The sequence below is a fragment of the Vespa crabro genome, chromosome 19 (genome assembly GCF_910589235.1).
Source record: "Vespa crabro chromosome 19, iyVesCrab1.2, whole genome shotgun sequence".
Classification (NCBI taxonomy): Eukaryota; Metazoa; Arthropoda; class Insecta; order Hymenoptera; family Vespidae; genus Vespa; species Vespa crabro.
Genome location: NC_060973.1, coordinates 2,587,651 through 2,605,000, shown reverse-complemented (window position 1 = coordinate 2,605,000; position 17,350 = coordinate 2,587,651). Strand labels below are relative to the sequence as shown.

Below are 17,350 nucleotides of genomic sequence, written 5' to 3'. Positions count from 1 at the left end.
CGGTTTTAATATATCATCCAATGAAACCGATAAACGTTCCTTAGAATTAATCTTCTCGATCTTGATCAATTTCGTTTCGTTCTCTTCGTTTTTAAATGACGACAATGTTCCATTGTCAGTATCATTATCTTCCTTATTCATATATATATTTTCGTTTTTAACATTTTCTTGATCATTTTGTTCTTTCTCCAACATGTCCGATAATGCAACTTCTAATTCGGTCAAACTCGGTGTCATCGAACTAAAGTTACTACCATCAGCGGCGGCGGCAGCGGCGTTGGCGGCTTCCTCCTTTAAAACCTCCTTTAATAATGTCAAATGTTCGTTTTCGGACATATTGTCAGATTTTATTTTATTTTCTGGACTAGGCGGTGGGGTTTTCATCATTTTCAAATCTCTCTCGTCATATTCGATTAATTTATCCTTATAATTTATCAACGTATCATCCGATATCGTAGCTATTATCTCACTTTTATCACTTCGACGTAATTCCTTCGTTTCGCAAGACAACCCATTGGGATCATTTGGTTCGCTCTCGTTCGATAAACTCCTACCAAATATCATCATTCTCTTTGAATTAGAACGAAAATCGATATCTTCTGAATTTTCCATCGTTCTATTTGATCCTGAAACGTCCTCGATTGTATCTGTTAAATAGAAAAATAAGAAAGCTTCCTAATGTTATAAACTAAAGTCACGTACCAATCTAATCCTTGTTCTATTATTCTACGAACGAAATTCAATTCTTAGAATAACATTCGTTTAATTCAATACCCGAACGGGAAAATATTTTTATCGCAATTGACGATCTTATCGCTTGTTTATCTTTTTCTTTGTTGAGGAGGGAGGGAGGAACGTTGAACGAAATGAACGATTTCATCGATAAAAAGAAAAAAGGAAAAACAAAAAAAAAAAAAAAAGAAAGAAAGAAAAGATACCTGAATAAAAAAGATTGCTTTGATTCAAGCAAAATGATGATTCTCTGCACATTGACGGTCGATCTGGTTTCGGTATTTCTTTCGATTCTTCTTGCGGGTATCTAAACATAAAATTGAAAGAAATCAAAATCAAAAAAAAAAAAAAAAAAAGAAATAAAGAAAAAAAAAACCAAAAGAAATTATCATCACAAAAATCAAATCTTATCTTATACGAACCTGTCCCGTTCTCGTAGATTCTCATCAATTTTAGAATCCTCATGAACGAACTCTATTGGTTTCCCAAAGGACATTGGCTTTTCCAATTCGTTCGTATTTTTACGTGTCGGCTGAAAATCTACTACGTCACGATCTGATATACCTGAACGCTGAACAATGAAATAAAGAAATTTTACATTTGGGATATAAATTTGTAGATATTAAAAGTGACTTAATAAATAAATTGTACGTATAATTATTTTTCAAAATAAGAATAATTTCAATTATAAATATTCACTGATAATCAATGAAATTTGATAAAAACTGATAAAAAATTTGTTCCATCCTCTTTTCTATAATTATTTTCAAATTATAATTATCCTATAGTATGTAAAATTTGTCTGCATATATATATATATATACGTATCATTAAAAAAAAAAAAAAAAAAAAAAAAATTATTGAAATAATCTATTAGAATTGATAAATCCAAATGGATATTGATAGAATACGATGAAATGTCGTACTAAATTCAAATATCGATTTATTCTATTCCTCATAGTTCTATAATACCTCAAGGGGTCTCTGCCTGTGGTTCAATTCGCAATTACCAATGTCACCAAGGTCCCAATCCTCCAATTTACTCGGATCGTACTTCAAGAATTCAGTCTTGGCATTGGCATCACTGCAAGGTAGCTTTCCATCTGGTATCTGATACTCTGATAGATTCTCAGTACTTCCATGATGTTGAATATAGTCGTCTAATCGGATACTCGTTTTCTATCGAATCAAAAGGATTCGTCTCTTTTATAATTAATTCGTACATATATTTATCCATAATAAATATATATACATATATATATATATATATATATATATATATATATATATGATGCCCTTATATCGTTCAATAATAGATATAGAAGTATTCTCTCTCTCTCCTTCTCTCTCTCTCTCTCTCTCTCTCTCTCCCTTTCTCTTTCTCTCTCATATCTCAAAAAAAAAAAATTAAAAAAAAAAAGAAATAAAACTCGATCGCATACAAGACCGAGGCTTACGTTAAAATGTAAAATTAGATTTTTTCGGCGGGAATAATCACTACGTAATAATTCAAATCGATAGGTTTGAAAGAATAAGGATGATAGGATGAACTCCGATAATTGGGTGGAAGAGAGTATTTTTATTAAAGCGAGGAATAAAGATGAAGTAATAAAGAGGAATATAGAGAAAGAGGAGGAAGAGGAAGAAAAAGAAGCAAAAAAAAAATGAGAGAGAGAGAGAGAGAGAGAATGTAAAAGAGAAACGACGAAGGGGAAAGAAAATGAAAGGGAAAAAAAAACAAAAAAGAATTAAAAAAAGAATTAAAAAAAAAAAAAAAAAAGAAGAGTAAGAAGAAGAAGAAAGAAACCTGTGAGAAAGGTAGAAGGAAGGATTCAACCGGAAGAGATCCCGTGCTGCTCCTGACGGGTCTCCTCGATCTTATTTTCTCGTTCTCCCTTATCCCTTCGTCCTTCTCTTCCCCATTTCCCTTGGTCCTTTTCGTCGCGTGTCTACCTACGTCCAACTCGTCGTAATTTGGAAGGCTAACGGTGCTGTAGTTCTTTGGTCTGACATTAACCTCCATTATTTTAGCATCTATCGTTGTAGAATCGTCAATATATCGATTATGTATAAACTCCTTGGTCCTTTTACGAATATCCTCATGTCTGTTAGGAGTCGATGAGTCCTTAGTATCACGGCCATTAACGAATTTTTCATATTCGTCGTTAATATTATCATCGTTGATGCCATCATCGTCATCATCATCATCATCATCATCATCATCATCATCATCATCTTCACCATGAACATCAACAGTCATAGGCATTTTATGTTGATTAAAACTTTTCGATGTCTTCCTATCGTTGTGGGACAACAACCTTTTGCCGGAAACCACGTCGCTCGATATTATTCTTCCGGTACCGTTAACCTGTCGAAGGGAAAATCGATGGGTGTGCGGTCGTTAACGAGCACTTTGGATTGGATTTATCGATCACGGAAGAAGTTACTTTTGGCCATTCGATTGGCCAATTATTGGCCACAGGACAAGCGCACTAGGCTCTATGTCTGTCTCTCTCTGTCTCTCTCTCTCTCTCTATCTCTACCCCCTCCCCTCTTGCGCTTTCATTCTCTCTATCTCTATCTCTATCTCTATCTATCTATCTATCTATCTATTGGTTCTTCACTAAACGATCCCATTTACGTTTAACCAAAATTGCCACTTATAATACCTCGCTAATACTCGCCTTGTGCTCGTATATCTCCTTCGTCCTTCTACCCTCAGGCATTACACCCTTTGAATATTCGTTCACCCGTAAATCTCTCGTTCCATTCGTCTGACTTCGGAAGGTACTAACTTGATCGTGTGACTGCTCGCGACATCCACCAACGACATCGTCCATCGTCGCATAATCGTCAACCAACGTTCTAGGTGAGTTACTCATTACCGATGAATATAATGGCTCCTCGTTTGAATCTACGTGGCGCAAATTGCCGCTCGTTTTCTCTATGATTTCGTCTGGTTTTGGTGGCAATGGTCTACCTCTGTTTCGCTTCTTTCGTCTTGGCGGTGGCACCGGTGTCACGTCTTTCAAATTATTCGAACCTAAATCATTTAATGAATATTTAATAAAAAAAAAAAAAAAAAAAAATCGATCCATTTAATTGTGTCTATTGGGGGTATAGAACATCCCCTTTCCTGGACGTTCCCCCCCTCCCCCTGGATCGCCATGGACCAATTTCAACCTCAATTTCAACCAAAATGAAAATATTACGATTCTTTTTAAGGTTGATAATATTTTTTTTTTTTCTCTTTTTTTCCTTGAGATCATCGAACTCATTGATTATTACTTATGTGTAGAAGATACACGAAATGGAATCAAGTGTGAATTTAAAGGGATTCGTTAAAATAAAAATATTTCAATTAGAGATATATAATAATTTACAGGATAAAAATATTCGTAAAGATCGTAATGATCTTATCGTTTTATTCATTGAATATATGAAATGATATCCAATGGGAAACAAATCGAATCAAATAAAAATTCGATGAAATAAAATTTAAATCGAAATATATAAATAAATCGAACGATCAATTCAAGATCAGAAGAAAAAAGCGAAGGAAAAGTGAAGATTTTTTTTTTGTACGCCAATAAAAAATTATAATTCGTTTCTCGAAAATAAATGTTAATAACTTATCCGTTTATCGCGCGTAGGTGTCGTGTTAAGAATAAGGAATAAGAAGAAAAAAAAAAAAGAAAATGATAATAATAAAAAAGGAGAAAAAAGGAAAAGCAAAGAGAAAAAAAGAAGAAGAAAAGAAAGAAAGAAAGAAAGAAAGAAAGAAAAGAAAGAAAAAGAAAAAGAAAGACAAAAGGAAAAGACTGATTCTTACGAATAGACGTGGGAGTAGTCGTAGGTGGGTAAAGATTCGTGTCGATGGTCAAGTTGGTGAGAACCGAGTTAGCTCTCGGTGTACTGGGTACCTCCAAGTTGACGTCCACCCAATCGCTTGGTTGAAAGGGTCTGTCGACTGAGTCGATGCTTCTGCCCCTTGTGAGGACATCTCTGGGTGGTGAACCAGCATATCCAATCTCGGAGCTGTCGGTGAAAAATGAGAAGAAATATTCTTTCTGTAGGTACCGTGGCAAAAAAAGAAAAAAAAAAAAAAAGAAAAAGAAAAAGAAACAAATTCCCGTCCGATTGTTTCGTTTCGATCTTCTTTTTTTTTTTTTTTTTTTCATTGATTAGAAAACATTTCTTCATTTTGATCGAAAAGATAATATATATGTGTGTGTGTGTGTGTGTGCGTACGTATTATATATCTACATATGTTTATAGATCTAAGATAGTCTCGTCTAAAAAAAAAAAAAGAAAAAAAAAAAAGACGATTAGATGAAAAGTTTCATTATATAATATTAAAAAAAGAAAATTTATATATATATATGTGTATGTATGTATGTATGTATATATAAACAAATGGATATGAATTCGTCCTAATTTTGTCCTAATCATTGATGATTAGAAAAAAAGTTTAGTTTCAATCCGTGATGATAAGAAAAAAAAAAAAAAACTTACACGCACATAAACACACACATCAATCTATGTACAGATAATATGCAAATTTAAGTTTGATTCTAATCAGTAAAAGAAAAAAAAAATGTTCGAACAAAATGTTTGATATTATACAACTAATTAAAAAGATGTAAGTACATAATCATTTTATTTCCGATAAGTAAAGAGGATAATTAGAAAAGTATTCTATCGAATATGATTATCAAAAGAAATGATCGAGAAGATCTACTCACAAATTTTATATATACATATATATATATATATATATATATATATATATATATATATATAATTCGTGGTAAAATGATAAAAAAAAAAAAAGAAAAAGGGGAAAAAAAAGGAAAAAAAACCTCGTCGTCGGCAAAGCGAGTTCTCTTGATTCATGGTCGAGTGTGATTAGTGGGTCGACGTCAATGCGAGCAGCGCATATAACGGCCGCCGACGCATGCACTTTATTTATGCACTGCGTTAAGCTCTCTGCCTCATATAATCCAACAACGACGCTACCGTAATTTATGCCCCTACGTGCGCGTATAATCGACGCGAGAACGTCACTCTCATTGTTCCACACTGAATCGGATATAAATTGAAAGCCGAATTATCCGATTAATCCTGGTTCCCAAGCGAATTCGAAGATAAGATCGAAAATGAGAGGAAGAGAGAGGGAGAGAGACGGGGGGGGGTGTAGAGAGGGAGGAAGAGAGGGAAAGAGAATCCTTGAGAACCGGTGTCTTTGACGTGCAAATTTACATTGAAACGCGTACCTAAGTTTCCTGTATTAAACGATATTATATTAATTAATTTAATATAAATTATTTGAAATTAGAATATTAAAGAGTAATGTTTAGATGACGATTAATGATAATCGTCGAACATCTTCTAAATATCATTTCATCCAGTAAATATCATTCATCCTTTTTTTTTCTCTTTTTATAAAATTTTTTTTCTCCTCTTTCTCTTTTCTTTTTTCTTCTTTTCTTTCTCGTCCTAACAATAATTATTATAAATTATATAACGCGAATAATCATATTATTACTTATATTAATCTGATTATACTGCAATAAGTTATATTTCCAAATATATGCTAATTATATTTATTAATTTAATTCATATATCATTTATGCGTACGTATATTTATTTATTCATGATAATAAATATTAACTAATAATATTAATCGTATAATTTTATATATATAACTATATATATATATATATAAACGTGACTTCAGAATTAAATAAATAATAAAATTAAATGGTGAATTATCAAAAAAAAAAAGGAAAAAAAAAAAAAACCAAAGAAAAAGAGAAAAGAACAAATACGCATTAATCCTTCAAATGTTAAACCGGTTATCTATAGTATAGAATACAGACATAAAGTAAACAAAATGTCGATCTCGAGAAGATGTCAAGTTATGTCAGTTCTAACTAACAAGCACGAAGAAACGCGATCGACTGAAAAATGCATTGCATATATTAACAATAAAGAGTCCAGTATGATTCATCCATGCATACGAATGAATCAAAATTATCTATATACATACATACATACGTACATACGTACATACATACATACAAACATACATACATTATATAAATATATAGATACACGTGCATATATATCTTCCTACTCATATCTCAAAATGTAACTTCGTCCTCGTTATCCTTAAAACGCCATATTACTTGGTATAGTATTCTCTGGCGACGTTTCTCGTAGAAGTTCATTCCCTCAAAGTTTTCCTAAGTGAACGTCGTACAATTTGCATTCCTTGTTTGTATATAACCGAATAATTAACACGGAAGCTGTTTGATGAGCGAGCAAGCAAGCAAGCAAGCAAACAAGCAAGCAAGCAAGTAAGCAAGCAAGCAAACAAGAAGCTGTATATATATATATATATATATATATATATATATATATATAAAATACATATACAATACACACGCGTATACAAGATACATGTATATAAATATATATATATATATATATATGTATACATATATAGCTATATATATTCATCCCTTGAGAGATCGAGCTTGGGCCTAATGCGAAAATAAATGGCGCTATCTGCATCGTTAATTACGAGTTGACGATAACGTTGAGTGCGCGCGCGCGCACGAACCGACGGCAATGGCGGCGATGGCGGCGGTGTCGGCATTTAACGCTAGGATATCGCTTCTAAATCCCACCAGCAAATTCCTCTTCGATCTTTTATCATTGGATTATCCTCGATTATCTCCGACACCTATATCTCCTACTTCGTCTAAATGAACGATTTCAAATTTCACTCAGCTACATATATATATATATATATATATATTATCCTTATCGTTAGAGTTATTCTTATATTATTATCTTTTTATTATTATTATTATTATTATTATTATTATTATTATTATTATTATTATTATTATTATTATTATTATTATTATTATTATTATTATTATTATTATTATTATTATTATTATTGTAAATCGCATAACGAGCATTTCTCCGAACGTTTTCACCGTCTATTACCATTTCCGTATGGTTTTAATCTCACACATGTCGCGTTGTACATTCCCTCCCTCTCTCTCTGTCGCTCTCTCTCTTTCTCTTTATCTATCTATCTGTCTACCTATCTCTATCTTTCTCTTTATTCACTATATATACATGTATATTTCACGTATGCACGTACATACATAGCTAGAGGTATAGTTTATGCTTTAAATTACGATGCGGTGCGGTGGCGTATGTATTTACAGATACAGTGCGTATATTATAAAAGGAACACGTGTTCTACCGTAACGAGACACCTAAGGAATGTCGATATAATAAGCGCACCGGCAACCTATATATATATATATATATATATATATATATATGAAAATAGAGAAAGATAAAACATTTTACGATAATTATGTTGTTATTATTGTCTCTTCTTTTGTAATAAGATACTCGATATTATGAGATTATTTTGAGTCGATTGAGTTATATCGATCCATTGTTCATTCTGTTGTTCAATATCGAATTACGCGTATTATAATCCAGACATATATATATATGTATATAAAAATGTATGTGTATGTATGCACGTGTGCGCATACGTGCGTGCGGTTTTTGTATTTGTATGTACATAGAAAATAAGGAAAACTAACGGTACAGGTGTACTCAGAAAAGTTATCTTGATCGACGTCAAAAGTTAATTATTGTCTTTTCTTAATTAGTAACAGGATGTCCGTGGGAAATTTTCTTTGACAATGTAAATTAAAAATAAGGACCGATCATGTTTAGGAAAAGTAAAGAGAAAAAAGACCTTCGAGAATAATACCAAGTTTGTTTGTTAATCGTCATCATTCGTTAGTGTATCTATTTAGGAAATAAGTATTTGTGAAAGCGTGTTATCGTTCCAGTGACCTATTAAAAATAAAATCTGGAAGATGTATATTTGATTATAGTATCCTAAATTCCTCCCACGATCGATTAATATGGATCAAGATAGTCCTTGAGATTGTTGATACGAGAAGAGTTGTGTTACGTCGATGTTAAATATCCCACGTATTAAATTTAATTTGAATAATAATTAAGTTGTTGGAAGAAAGAGAGAGAGAGAGAGAGAGAGAGAGAGAGAGATAGAGAGAGAGAAAATTTTATATAACTTTTACGTGTCTCTTGGATCGTTTAAAAAGTTTATATAATTATTTAATAAACATTATTTATATACATACATATACACACACACACACACATCTATATATATATATACGTATATATTTATATAAAAAAATGTTCGATCAAGTAGACATACGATCATCGATGTAATACATTCCGTGAATAATAATCAAACCTTAACGTAGGACGTTGAAGTCACTCTAAAGGAATATAAAAAGGAATAACAAAATAAAAAAATAAAAGAAGAGAATCTTGCTTCGATAGAGATAGAAAGAGAGAGAGAGAGAGAGAGAGAGAGAGAGTAAGAGAGAAAGAGAGAGTGTATCTCCTCTTCATCGAAAGATAGGCGTATTGTGGTGGCATTGAGGATGGCGATCCTACCAGAGAATGTGACCATTTAAGGTCGAGCCAACTGAGCGACTTGCTCTCTCTCTCTCTCTCTCTCTTTCTCTGTCTCTCTCTGTCTCTCTCTCTCTCTTTCACTCTTGCTCTTCACGTCTCTCCAGTCCCTACTGATCCCGATTCATTTCAATTCATTGTTGCTCGTTCGACTTCGCCTTCAACATAGAGGCGTGTCTTCTCTCTGTCTATATGTATATATATATATATATATATATATGTATCTCTCTCTATCTTTGTCTGCTTCTGTCTCTCTCTTTCATCGAGACTCGATCACTCGATTCGGATTTCACTTTGTCACTATCACAATCCACGTCGTGTCACCGGTTGCGCCTCTTTCCTGCTTCTCGCTAATAGGTCATTGCACGAGATCACCAGGATTATGCTACGTTAATTGGACTGGCCAGGGCCGTCGCGAAACGATTGTCCTTCACGTACATTGTTACCGAACACTGACTCATATTTCAATGTTATTCTCTTTGCCACCCGCCCCCACCTTCTCTCTCTCTCTCTTTTTCTCTCTCTTTCTCTCTCTCTCTATATATATATATACATATATCTTTCTCTCTCATTCATTCTCTTTTTCTTCTTTTTATTATAAATTTTTTTGTCGTCATTTTTTTCCCTTGATTTATTTTTTCTTTTTCTTTTTTTTTTTTTTTTTCTTCTTTGATACAAAAGTTATGTCACTGAAGTATTATACCTACCTCGTTACTCTTTGAGTGGCACCACCGAGCACGGAACCCTCTTCTTTTAAGCTTGGATAAATCTGCAAAAGAAATCCGATCTGAATTATATAAATACATATGTATGCATTTAGGTATATATGTATACAGTATGGATATTTATATATATATATATATATATATATATATATATATATGATTTATAATCAATTGATTAAAGGACAATACAGAAAACTCGAGAATTCTTGTTTTATTTAAATGAAGTTTAATTAACATCGCGAAGAAAAATATTATTAATCGGACTGTTGCTTTTTCCCTTTTTTTTATTACTATTATTATTATTATTATTATTATTATTATTATTATTATTATTATTATTATTATTATTATTATCATTAGCATTATTATCATTATTACTTTCTTTTTATCGACGAGCTAAACGAGAGAAAGAAATTAATGAACGTTTTTAATTTTCGTAAATAGTATGGATATTTTAATAACGAGCGTGCGAAATTTTTGTTTTTTTTTTGTTTTTTTTTTTTAGGAAAAATAGAAGACATGTGTGCGTGTGTGCGTGTGTTGTACGAATGACTCCTTTTTTACTTTTTCATTTTTCTTTTTTCAATTTAACGCGACACGATCCAACGAATCTCATTGAAATCGATCGTTAAATTGACTTTGAAGAGGAAAAAAAGGCTAGGGGAAGAGAGACCGAGAGAGAGAGGGAGAAAGAGAGAGGGTGAGAGAGAGTGAGAGAGAGAGAGAGAGGAAGTTCCCTCAAAATCGTTCCTCCTTCCTAAGACTTGTTTTACGAGGTACAATTTTTAAGGGTAAAACGACGACGCTTGCTACGAAAAAAAAAAAGGAAAAAAAAAAAAGAGAGAAAAGAAGAACGAAAAAAAGAAAGAAAGAAAGAAAGAATGAAAAAAGGGAAGCCGAACGAAAGAAAGGAAAAAAAGGAAGGAGAGAAGCTTTTAGGGCTACTATTCCCTATCGTAAACAGGCTCGATTTTTATTGCACTCTAGAATTCAAATGGACGTTTCTATATATCGAAAAATTCACTATAAAAGAAAAAGAAAGGGCGATAGAAAGAGTTCGATAAAGAGAAAAAAAAAGAAAGAGAGAGAGAAAGAGAAAGAGAGAGAGAGAGAGAGAAAGGGGACGAGGAAGGATACGAAATGATAGAAAGAGATGGAATAACGGTAATTCTCTCGGAATGAATGAGAGAAGTTAAAGGTTAGTTAAAAATAGAAAAGTAGAAGCAGAAAGTCAGGAAGAAAGATAGAAAGTAAGGAAGAAACAAAAAGGTTCTCACAGAAAGAAAATGGGAGACCGATATATATATATATATATATATATATATATATATATATATATATGGGAAGAAGCAGTAAGATAAAAAGAGAAAGAATAATGGAAATGCAAAGATAAAGGAAGAATGATAAATATCTAAATATTTATCTATCCGAATAGATAGATGGATAAATGAATAGATAGATATAGAATATCCAAGTATAGAAGAGATGAGAGTGTACCATGAAAAATTAGATCCAAGCTTGACGGAACGACACTCGTGCTCGCGCTCGCGTTACCGAAGTTTCTCTATTGTCTGGGTGCGTACAGTTGTAAAATTAAATTGAACCTACAGGTGGCATCCAGGGACGAGTAGGAATAATTTAAATTTTAAAGCAAGCCCCCGTTGTGTCCCGTGGCAGCCGGGAATTTCGTGGCACGGGAGTTTGCTGCGAGCTGTCAGCTACTCTCTCATACTCTCTCACTCTTTCTATATCTCTCTCTCTCTCTCTCTCTTTCTCTCTACGCTCTCTACGCTCTCTCTTTATCTCTTTCTCTCTACGCTCTCTACGCTCTCTCTTTATCTCTTTCTCTCTCTTTCTCTGTATCTCTCACTCTTTACCAATCTATGTATCCTATCTCTCTCTCTCTCTCTCTCTCTCTCTCTCTCTCTCTCTCTCTCTCTCTCTCTCTCTATCTATCTCACATAGTTTCCCTAACGAAGCGAAATCTACTCGCGAATTCCCTTTCAGACGATCTAAATCCCCGATTAATCCGATCAAGAATCGAAAAATCGAGTCGCCATTTCTCTCTCTCTCTCTCTCTCTCTCTCTCTCTCCCTATTTTTTTTTCGTTATTTTTTTTTCTTTCCTTCTCAAAATAATATCTATGAATCGTATTTGTTAGGAAGGAAGGAAAGGAAGGAAGTGAAGAAGGATAAAGAAAAACAAAGGAGAAAAAAAAAGGAAAGAAGAAGAAGAAAAAGAAGGAGAGACTCAAAAAACAATGGGTAGGAACTTTTTGTTTCATCTTTTGCTTTTTCTTTTTTTTCTTTTTCTTTTTTTTTTTTCTTTTTCTTTTCTTTGTTCTTGTTCTTGTACTTTTTAAACAGACCCAAACGATTTGGACCGTGACGCTCTTGGCGTAGGCTTGCATAATCGACGACGATCACCGAGCAACGAGCAACTCGAGTCTGATCGTGCAAACCGTTGCATAATTCTCTTTGTATCCTCGAGAAACACGAAAACACGATTACGTTAAAAAGAACGGATAAAGCGAAGAGATACCTACATACGCCCACATACATACATACAGACACACACACACACACACACACATACACGTACATACACATATGTATATGTTGTACGTACAACCTTTTTCATCCATCGATGGATGAAAGAAGAAAATTGGTGAAATTTAAACGTTTCTAATATGACGAAGATCGATCTAAAAAAATCCTAGGAAAAAGATGAAGGAAAAAAGATGTTAACGCGTTATGTGTATGTGTATAAGAGAGAGAAAGAGAAATAGAGAGAGAGAGAGAGAGAGAGAGAGAGAGAGAGAGAGAGAAAGAAAGAGAGAGATGATTGCAACAAGCTTTTGAGTTACGAGCAGTCGCTTATATTATAACGCGACACGAGGGTAACATCCTGTCGACAAACTATATAACATATGAACACTCACTCCCTTTAGAAATCGTACACGTATCGTACACGAGAGTTCTACGTCGTCTATAGGTACCCTCAACGTTTACATTGCAAATTCGTTGGGTAAACTTCGTTGAGTTAGCTAGAAAAGGGAAGAGATATATATATATAAAATATATATACATATATATATATAGAGAGAGAGAGAGAGAGAAAAAAAATAGACTGATCGCTGAGATTGGCGTCGATTATCTACGTAATTCGCGGGAGGAATTTGAAAATTTGTAAGAAGAAGAAGAAGAAGAAGAAAGAAGAAAAAAATGAAAGAAGAAATTTCTTCTCTTTACAATATTATTTTTAAAACTGTGAAACGAATTGTAAATTGAATTTCTAATGATGGCCTTGTAGTTGTTCTTACGTAATCAACAAGTATCTACGTTCTTTCCAAACTAAAGAGATAAATTTTCGACGTCGATTTTATCTAGTGTATATATATATATATATATATATATATATATATATATGTATGTATGTATGTATGTATATATTTATGCATGTATATGTAATCTATCTTGCTCATGTAATCACTTATTAACGACATGTAGTCGTTAAATAGCGACGATGAGTTTGTAACTGCGCCATTGAATGTACCTATGCATCATTCTTTTACATTCCGATTACTACTACTACTACTAATATTAATTACTATTACTATTTACTACTACTAATATTACTACTACTATTATTATTATTGATATTTCGTAATACGTTTATTTTGTCATCCTTAGGCCGGAAAAATCTTCTCTAAAGTTTATATATATTTCAAACAAATATCTCGTTAAGATGTCGCACAAAGTAGTAGTAAAAATAACGAAACGAAATGCATCCATATATCCGATCGATGGCATCATCATTCACGGCATATATGATTCATCGGCATAGTTTCCTCTATTCTTTTTTATACAACTTCTTTATTCTCGTACATTTAACATAACACGAGACGGTACATAATGAAAGTATATATACTGTGTCCCATAACGATATATGTCCATCATGATTATTCTGAAAGCCTGTGACTTTTTTTTTGTTTTTAACTTTTGTTTCCTTTGTTTTTCTTCTTCTTCTTCTTCTTCTTTTTTTTTCCTTTTTTTTCCTTTTTTCTCTTTTTTTTTTTTTTTCTTTTTTTTTTTTTTTTTTGAAATGGACGAGTCCTTATCATCCTTGACACTTTTCGTTACTATATATATCGGACATTATATATATATTCACATACATGTATGTGTGTGAGTGTGCGTGTGTGGACATACAGGATAGGACAAAAGTTATGTTCTAATTTATTTTGAATGTACGTTGGTTATTTAAAAAAACAAAAAAAAAAAAAAAAGAAAAAAAAGAAGGAATGTACTCCGGAATAAAAAAATTATTAATTGATATCCATTGATCTTTTTAATCGTCAACGACATAAATAAATATAAAAATTATATTATCCTCGTTCGAAGGAAAAAAAAAAAAAAGAAAAAAGAAAAAAGAGGAAAACAAGGAAAGAAATGTCCTACGGAAGAATATATATTTTTTTGTTACGTGCAAGTATATAATTCTTGAATCACCCTGTATAAATATTATACATCGTACGTATCTACATGTGATTAAAATTTACGCAATTGTCACAATCCTGTTGTTGCGATGTAAGTAGCTAAGAAACGTGAAACGTGAGAGAACCAATGTAAAAGTAGACTCCAGACAAGCTATAATTTCGTCGGTATGCAGAAAAGTTATATCTAAAAGAGTATATATATATATATGTATATATCTAATATATACATAGAAAGAGTGAGAGTGAGAGTTAGAGTGAAAGAGATACATAAACATAAAATATATATATATATATATATATATATATATATATATATATATATATATATACAAATAAAATAAGACAGTATATATAAACGTTCTAATAAATAATAATAAATAATAAATATGATTATATATATATATATATATATATATATATATATATAAGATTTTATTTATCTTATTGAAAAATATAATCAACATTTTCTTCCTTTCGTCGAACTCTCGACGATCCTCGATAAAACGAGTCAGCCGTACCAGTCGCGATTTCTCGTTTAGCACGTAACTTATCGCTCTTAGGCTAATTGATACTGCATGTCGGTAACTCGAGAAACGACCGGTTGCTCTTCTTCTTATTCTTATTCTTATTTTTTTTTTTATTCTTTCTTTCTCTCTCTCTCTCTCTCTCTCTCTCTCTCTCTCTCTTACACACACACACACACACACACACACGCACTCACTTTATCCATCTCTCTTTTTCCTTTGCAATAAGATTCGATCGACACCTGTGTCGTCACGTCCTTCAACTCTCGTTTTCAAACGATAAACGTTCTACTTTTATACTCTAACATTTTCTAATTATGACGTTAAAAAATTTTCTACGATATTTCATAATACAAAAAGATTTTCGATAATGTAAAAACAATGTGAAAAATGTATTTTTAATTCTATTACGATACTCTTTCTTTCTCTCTCTCTCTCTCTCTCTCTCTCTCTCTTTCTCTCTGTTTCTCTCTCTCTCTCTCTCTCTCTCTCTCTCTCTCTCTCTCTCTCTTTCTCTCTTTCAAGAACGAACTAAATATTGTAATAATTTAATTAAGTCATATTGAGACGTACGAATGTTTTAAATAAAACAATATTAATAATGAACAACGATCAAAATAACATTCAAAATGTATAATATTCAAAATGTATTATATGTAAAGCTATTATCCGATAAATATACCTTAGCTTTTTTTTTTTTCTTTTTTGTATATATATAAAATAAAATAAATAATAAATCTGTCGTAAGTAAAATAGGATTTAATTACCAACGATTATATATATATATATATATATATATCTATACGTATTTTTCAATTTGATACAATTTTTCAAATCGAATCAAAAATGATACATACAGTCACACCCACATACACGCATACACACACACACACAAACACATGCACAAAACAATTCTCTCAATAAAAAAAATCTGATCCCGTACGAGTCACTCGATGCTTACAAACGCGAATAAAAATCTATTGTTAAAGGTCAAAAGGAAAAGGATAAGAAAGAAATAGATAGATAGATAGAAAGAGAGAGAGAGAGAGAGAGAGAGAGAGAAGCAAATAAAAAAAAGGAAAGAAATAAGCGACTTTCTCTTTATTTTTTTTTTTTTTGGTATTTTATTTCTTCCCTTTTCTTTTTTTTTTTTTTTGTTTTTTTTGGTTATACATACCCGATGAGCACATCGAACGAAGACTCTATCCAAAGGGGATTTCGAATCCTGAGCCTTTGAGGTCTTTTCTTTGCACCAAGCTTGGCCCATTTCTCTTTTCGAGAATCGAACTTTGCGAAAAGCTGAAGAATCGATTCTTCTGATCGATAAGATTTCTTTCTCTCTCTCTCTCTCTCTCTCTCTCTCTCTCTCTTTGTTTCTTCCTCTTTCTTTCTCTCTCTCTCTCTCTCTCTCTCTCTCTGTCTCTGTCTCTCTTTCTCTCTGTGTGTTACTGTTTCCGTCCCTTTCTCCGTCCTTCTTTTTCTCCTTTTCTCTTTTTCTTTCTTTCTGGTCAACGATAAGAACGAAGTAGTATAATGTAGGCCATCTTGAGAGCCGTTCCTCGTGACCTGCCGCAACTGACGTACAACATTAAAAACCACCGTAGTCGGTCAAACGTTCCAAGAGAAGAGAAGTCAGTCCTTCTCTTTTCGAATCTCAAGAACTAGTCGTAGAGAAGAAAAAAAAAAACAATAAGAATGTTAGGGGAAAAAGAAGAAAAAAAAAAAAAGGAAAAGAAAGAGGAGAAGAAGAAGGAAAAAAAAATTGAAGAGAAATAAGAAGAATAAGAATAAGAATAAGAAGAATGAGAAGAAGAATATGAATAAGAAGAATGAGAAGAAGAAGATGATGATATACACGAAAGGAGGTAGTAGCCAAAGTCTTCGAATAAGAAAGAGGTATATAAACGTCGTAAAGGTATTTCACGATGCGTGACCTTCTCTCTTGCGATGATGCTTCAGCGAACTACAGTAAAAACGCATTCCATTTACTTCGAGAGCAAGCAAAATCGAGAATATTGCGGGATTTCTAGCGAGTAAAATCAATATTAAAAAGGCAAAAAAAAAGAGAAATAGAGAGAGAGAGAGAGAGAGAGAGAAAAAGAAAAAAAATGGTAAAATCAAAAAACCAAAAAAAAAAAAAGAAAGAAATGAAAACGTAAAGAGAAAGAACAAGACAACAACAAAAAGAAGAAGAAGAAGAAGAAAGAGGAATAGAAAACGAAGCTAAGAAAAAATAAATTTTGAAAAATTAATAAAAACAAATAACCTTATTTTATATATATATATATATATATATATATATACACGCACACACA

At 32.3% G+C, this 17,350-nt stretch overlaps 1 protein-coding gene across 4 annotated transcripts in view; it reads right to left on the bottom strand.

The window, feature by feature from the left end:
• LOC124430652 (myb-like protein W) overlaps window positions 1–16,616 on the bottom strand; it is a 19,120-nt gene extending 2,504 nt beyond the window's left edge. Inside the window, exons 1-9 of one of the 4 annotated variants that reach the window (XM_046977556.1) lie at window positions 16,213–16,616; window positions 9,996–10,057; window positions 4,565–4,770; window positions 3,402–3,775; window positions 2,540–3,100; window positions 1,705–1,911; window positions 1,155–1,303; window positions 939–1,039; window positions 1–647 (exon numbers count right to left, since the gene is read on the bottom strand). The exon at window positions 1–647 is cut by the window's left edge and continues 2,504 nt beyond it. In XM_046977556.1, coding sequence (XP_046833512.1) covers window positions 1–647; window positions 939–1,039; window positions 1,155–1,303; window positions 1,705–1,911; window positions 2,540–3,100; window positions 3,402–3,775; window positions 4,565–4,770; window positions 9,996–10,057; window positions 16,213–16,302 — 2,397 coding nt within the window. In that variant the 5' untranslated portion in view covers window positions 16,303–16,616. The remainder of the gene's footprint in view (window positions 648–938; window positions 1,040–1,154; window positions 1,304–1,704; window positions 1,912–2,539; window positions 3,101–3,401; window positions 3,776–4,564; window positions 4,771–9,995; window positions 10,058–16,212) is intronic. The other 3 variants (XM_046977555.1, XM_046977554.1, XM_046977557.1) reach the window with 3 other exon arrangements.
• Window positions 16,617–17,350: the final 734 nt, after the last annotated feature.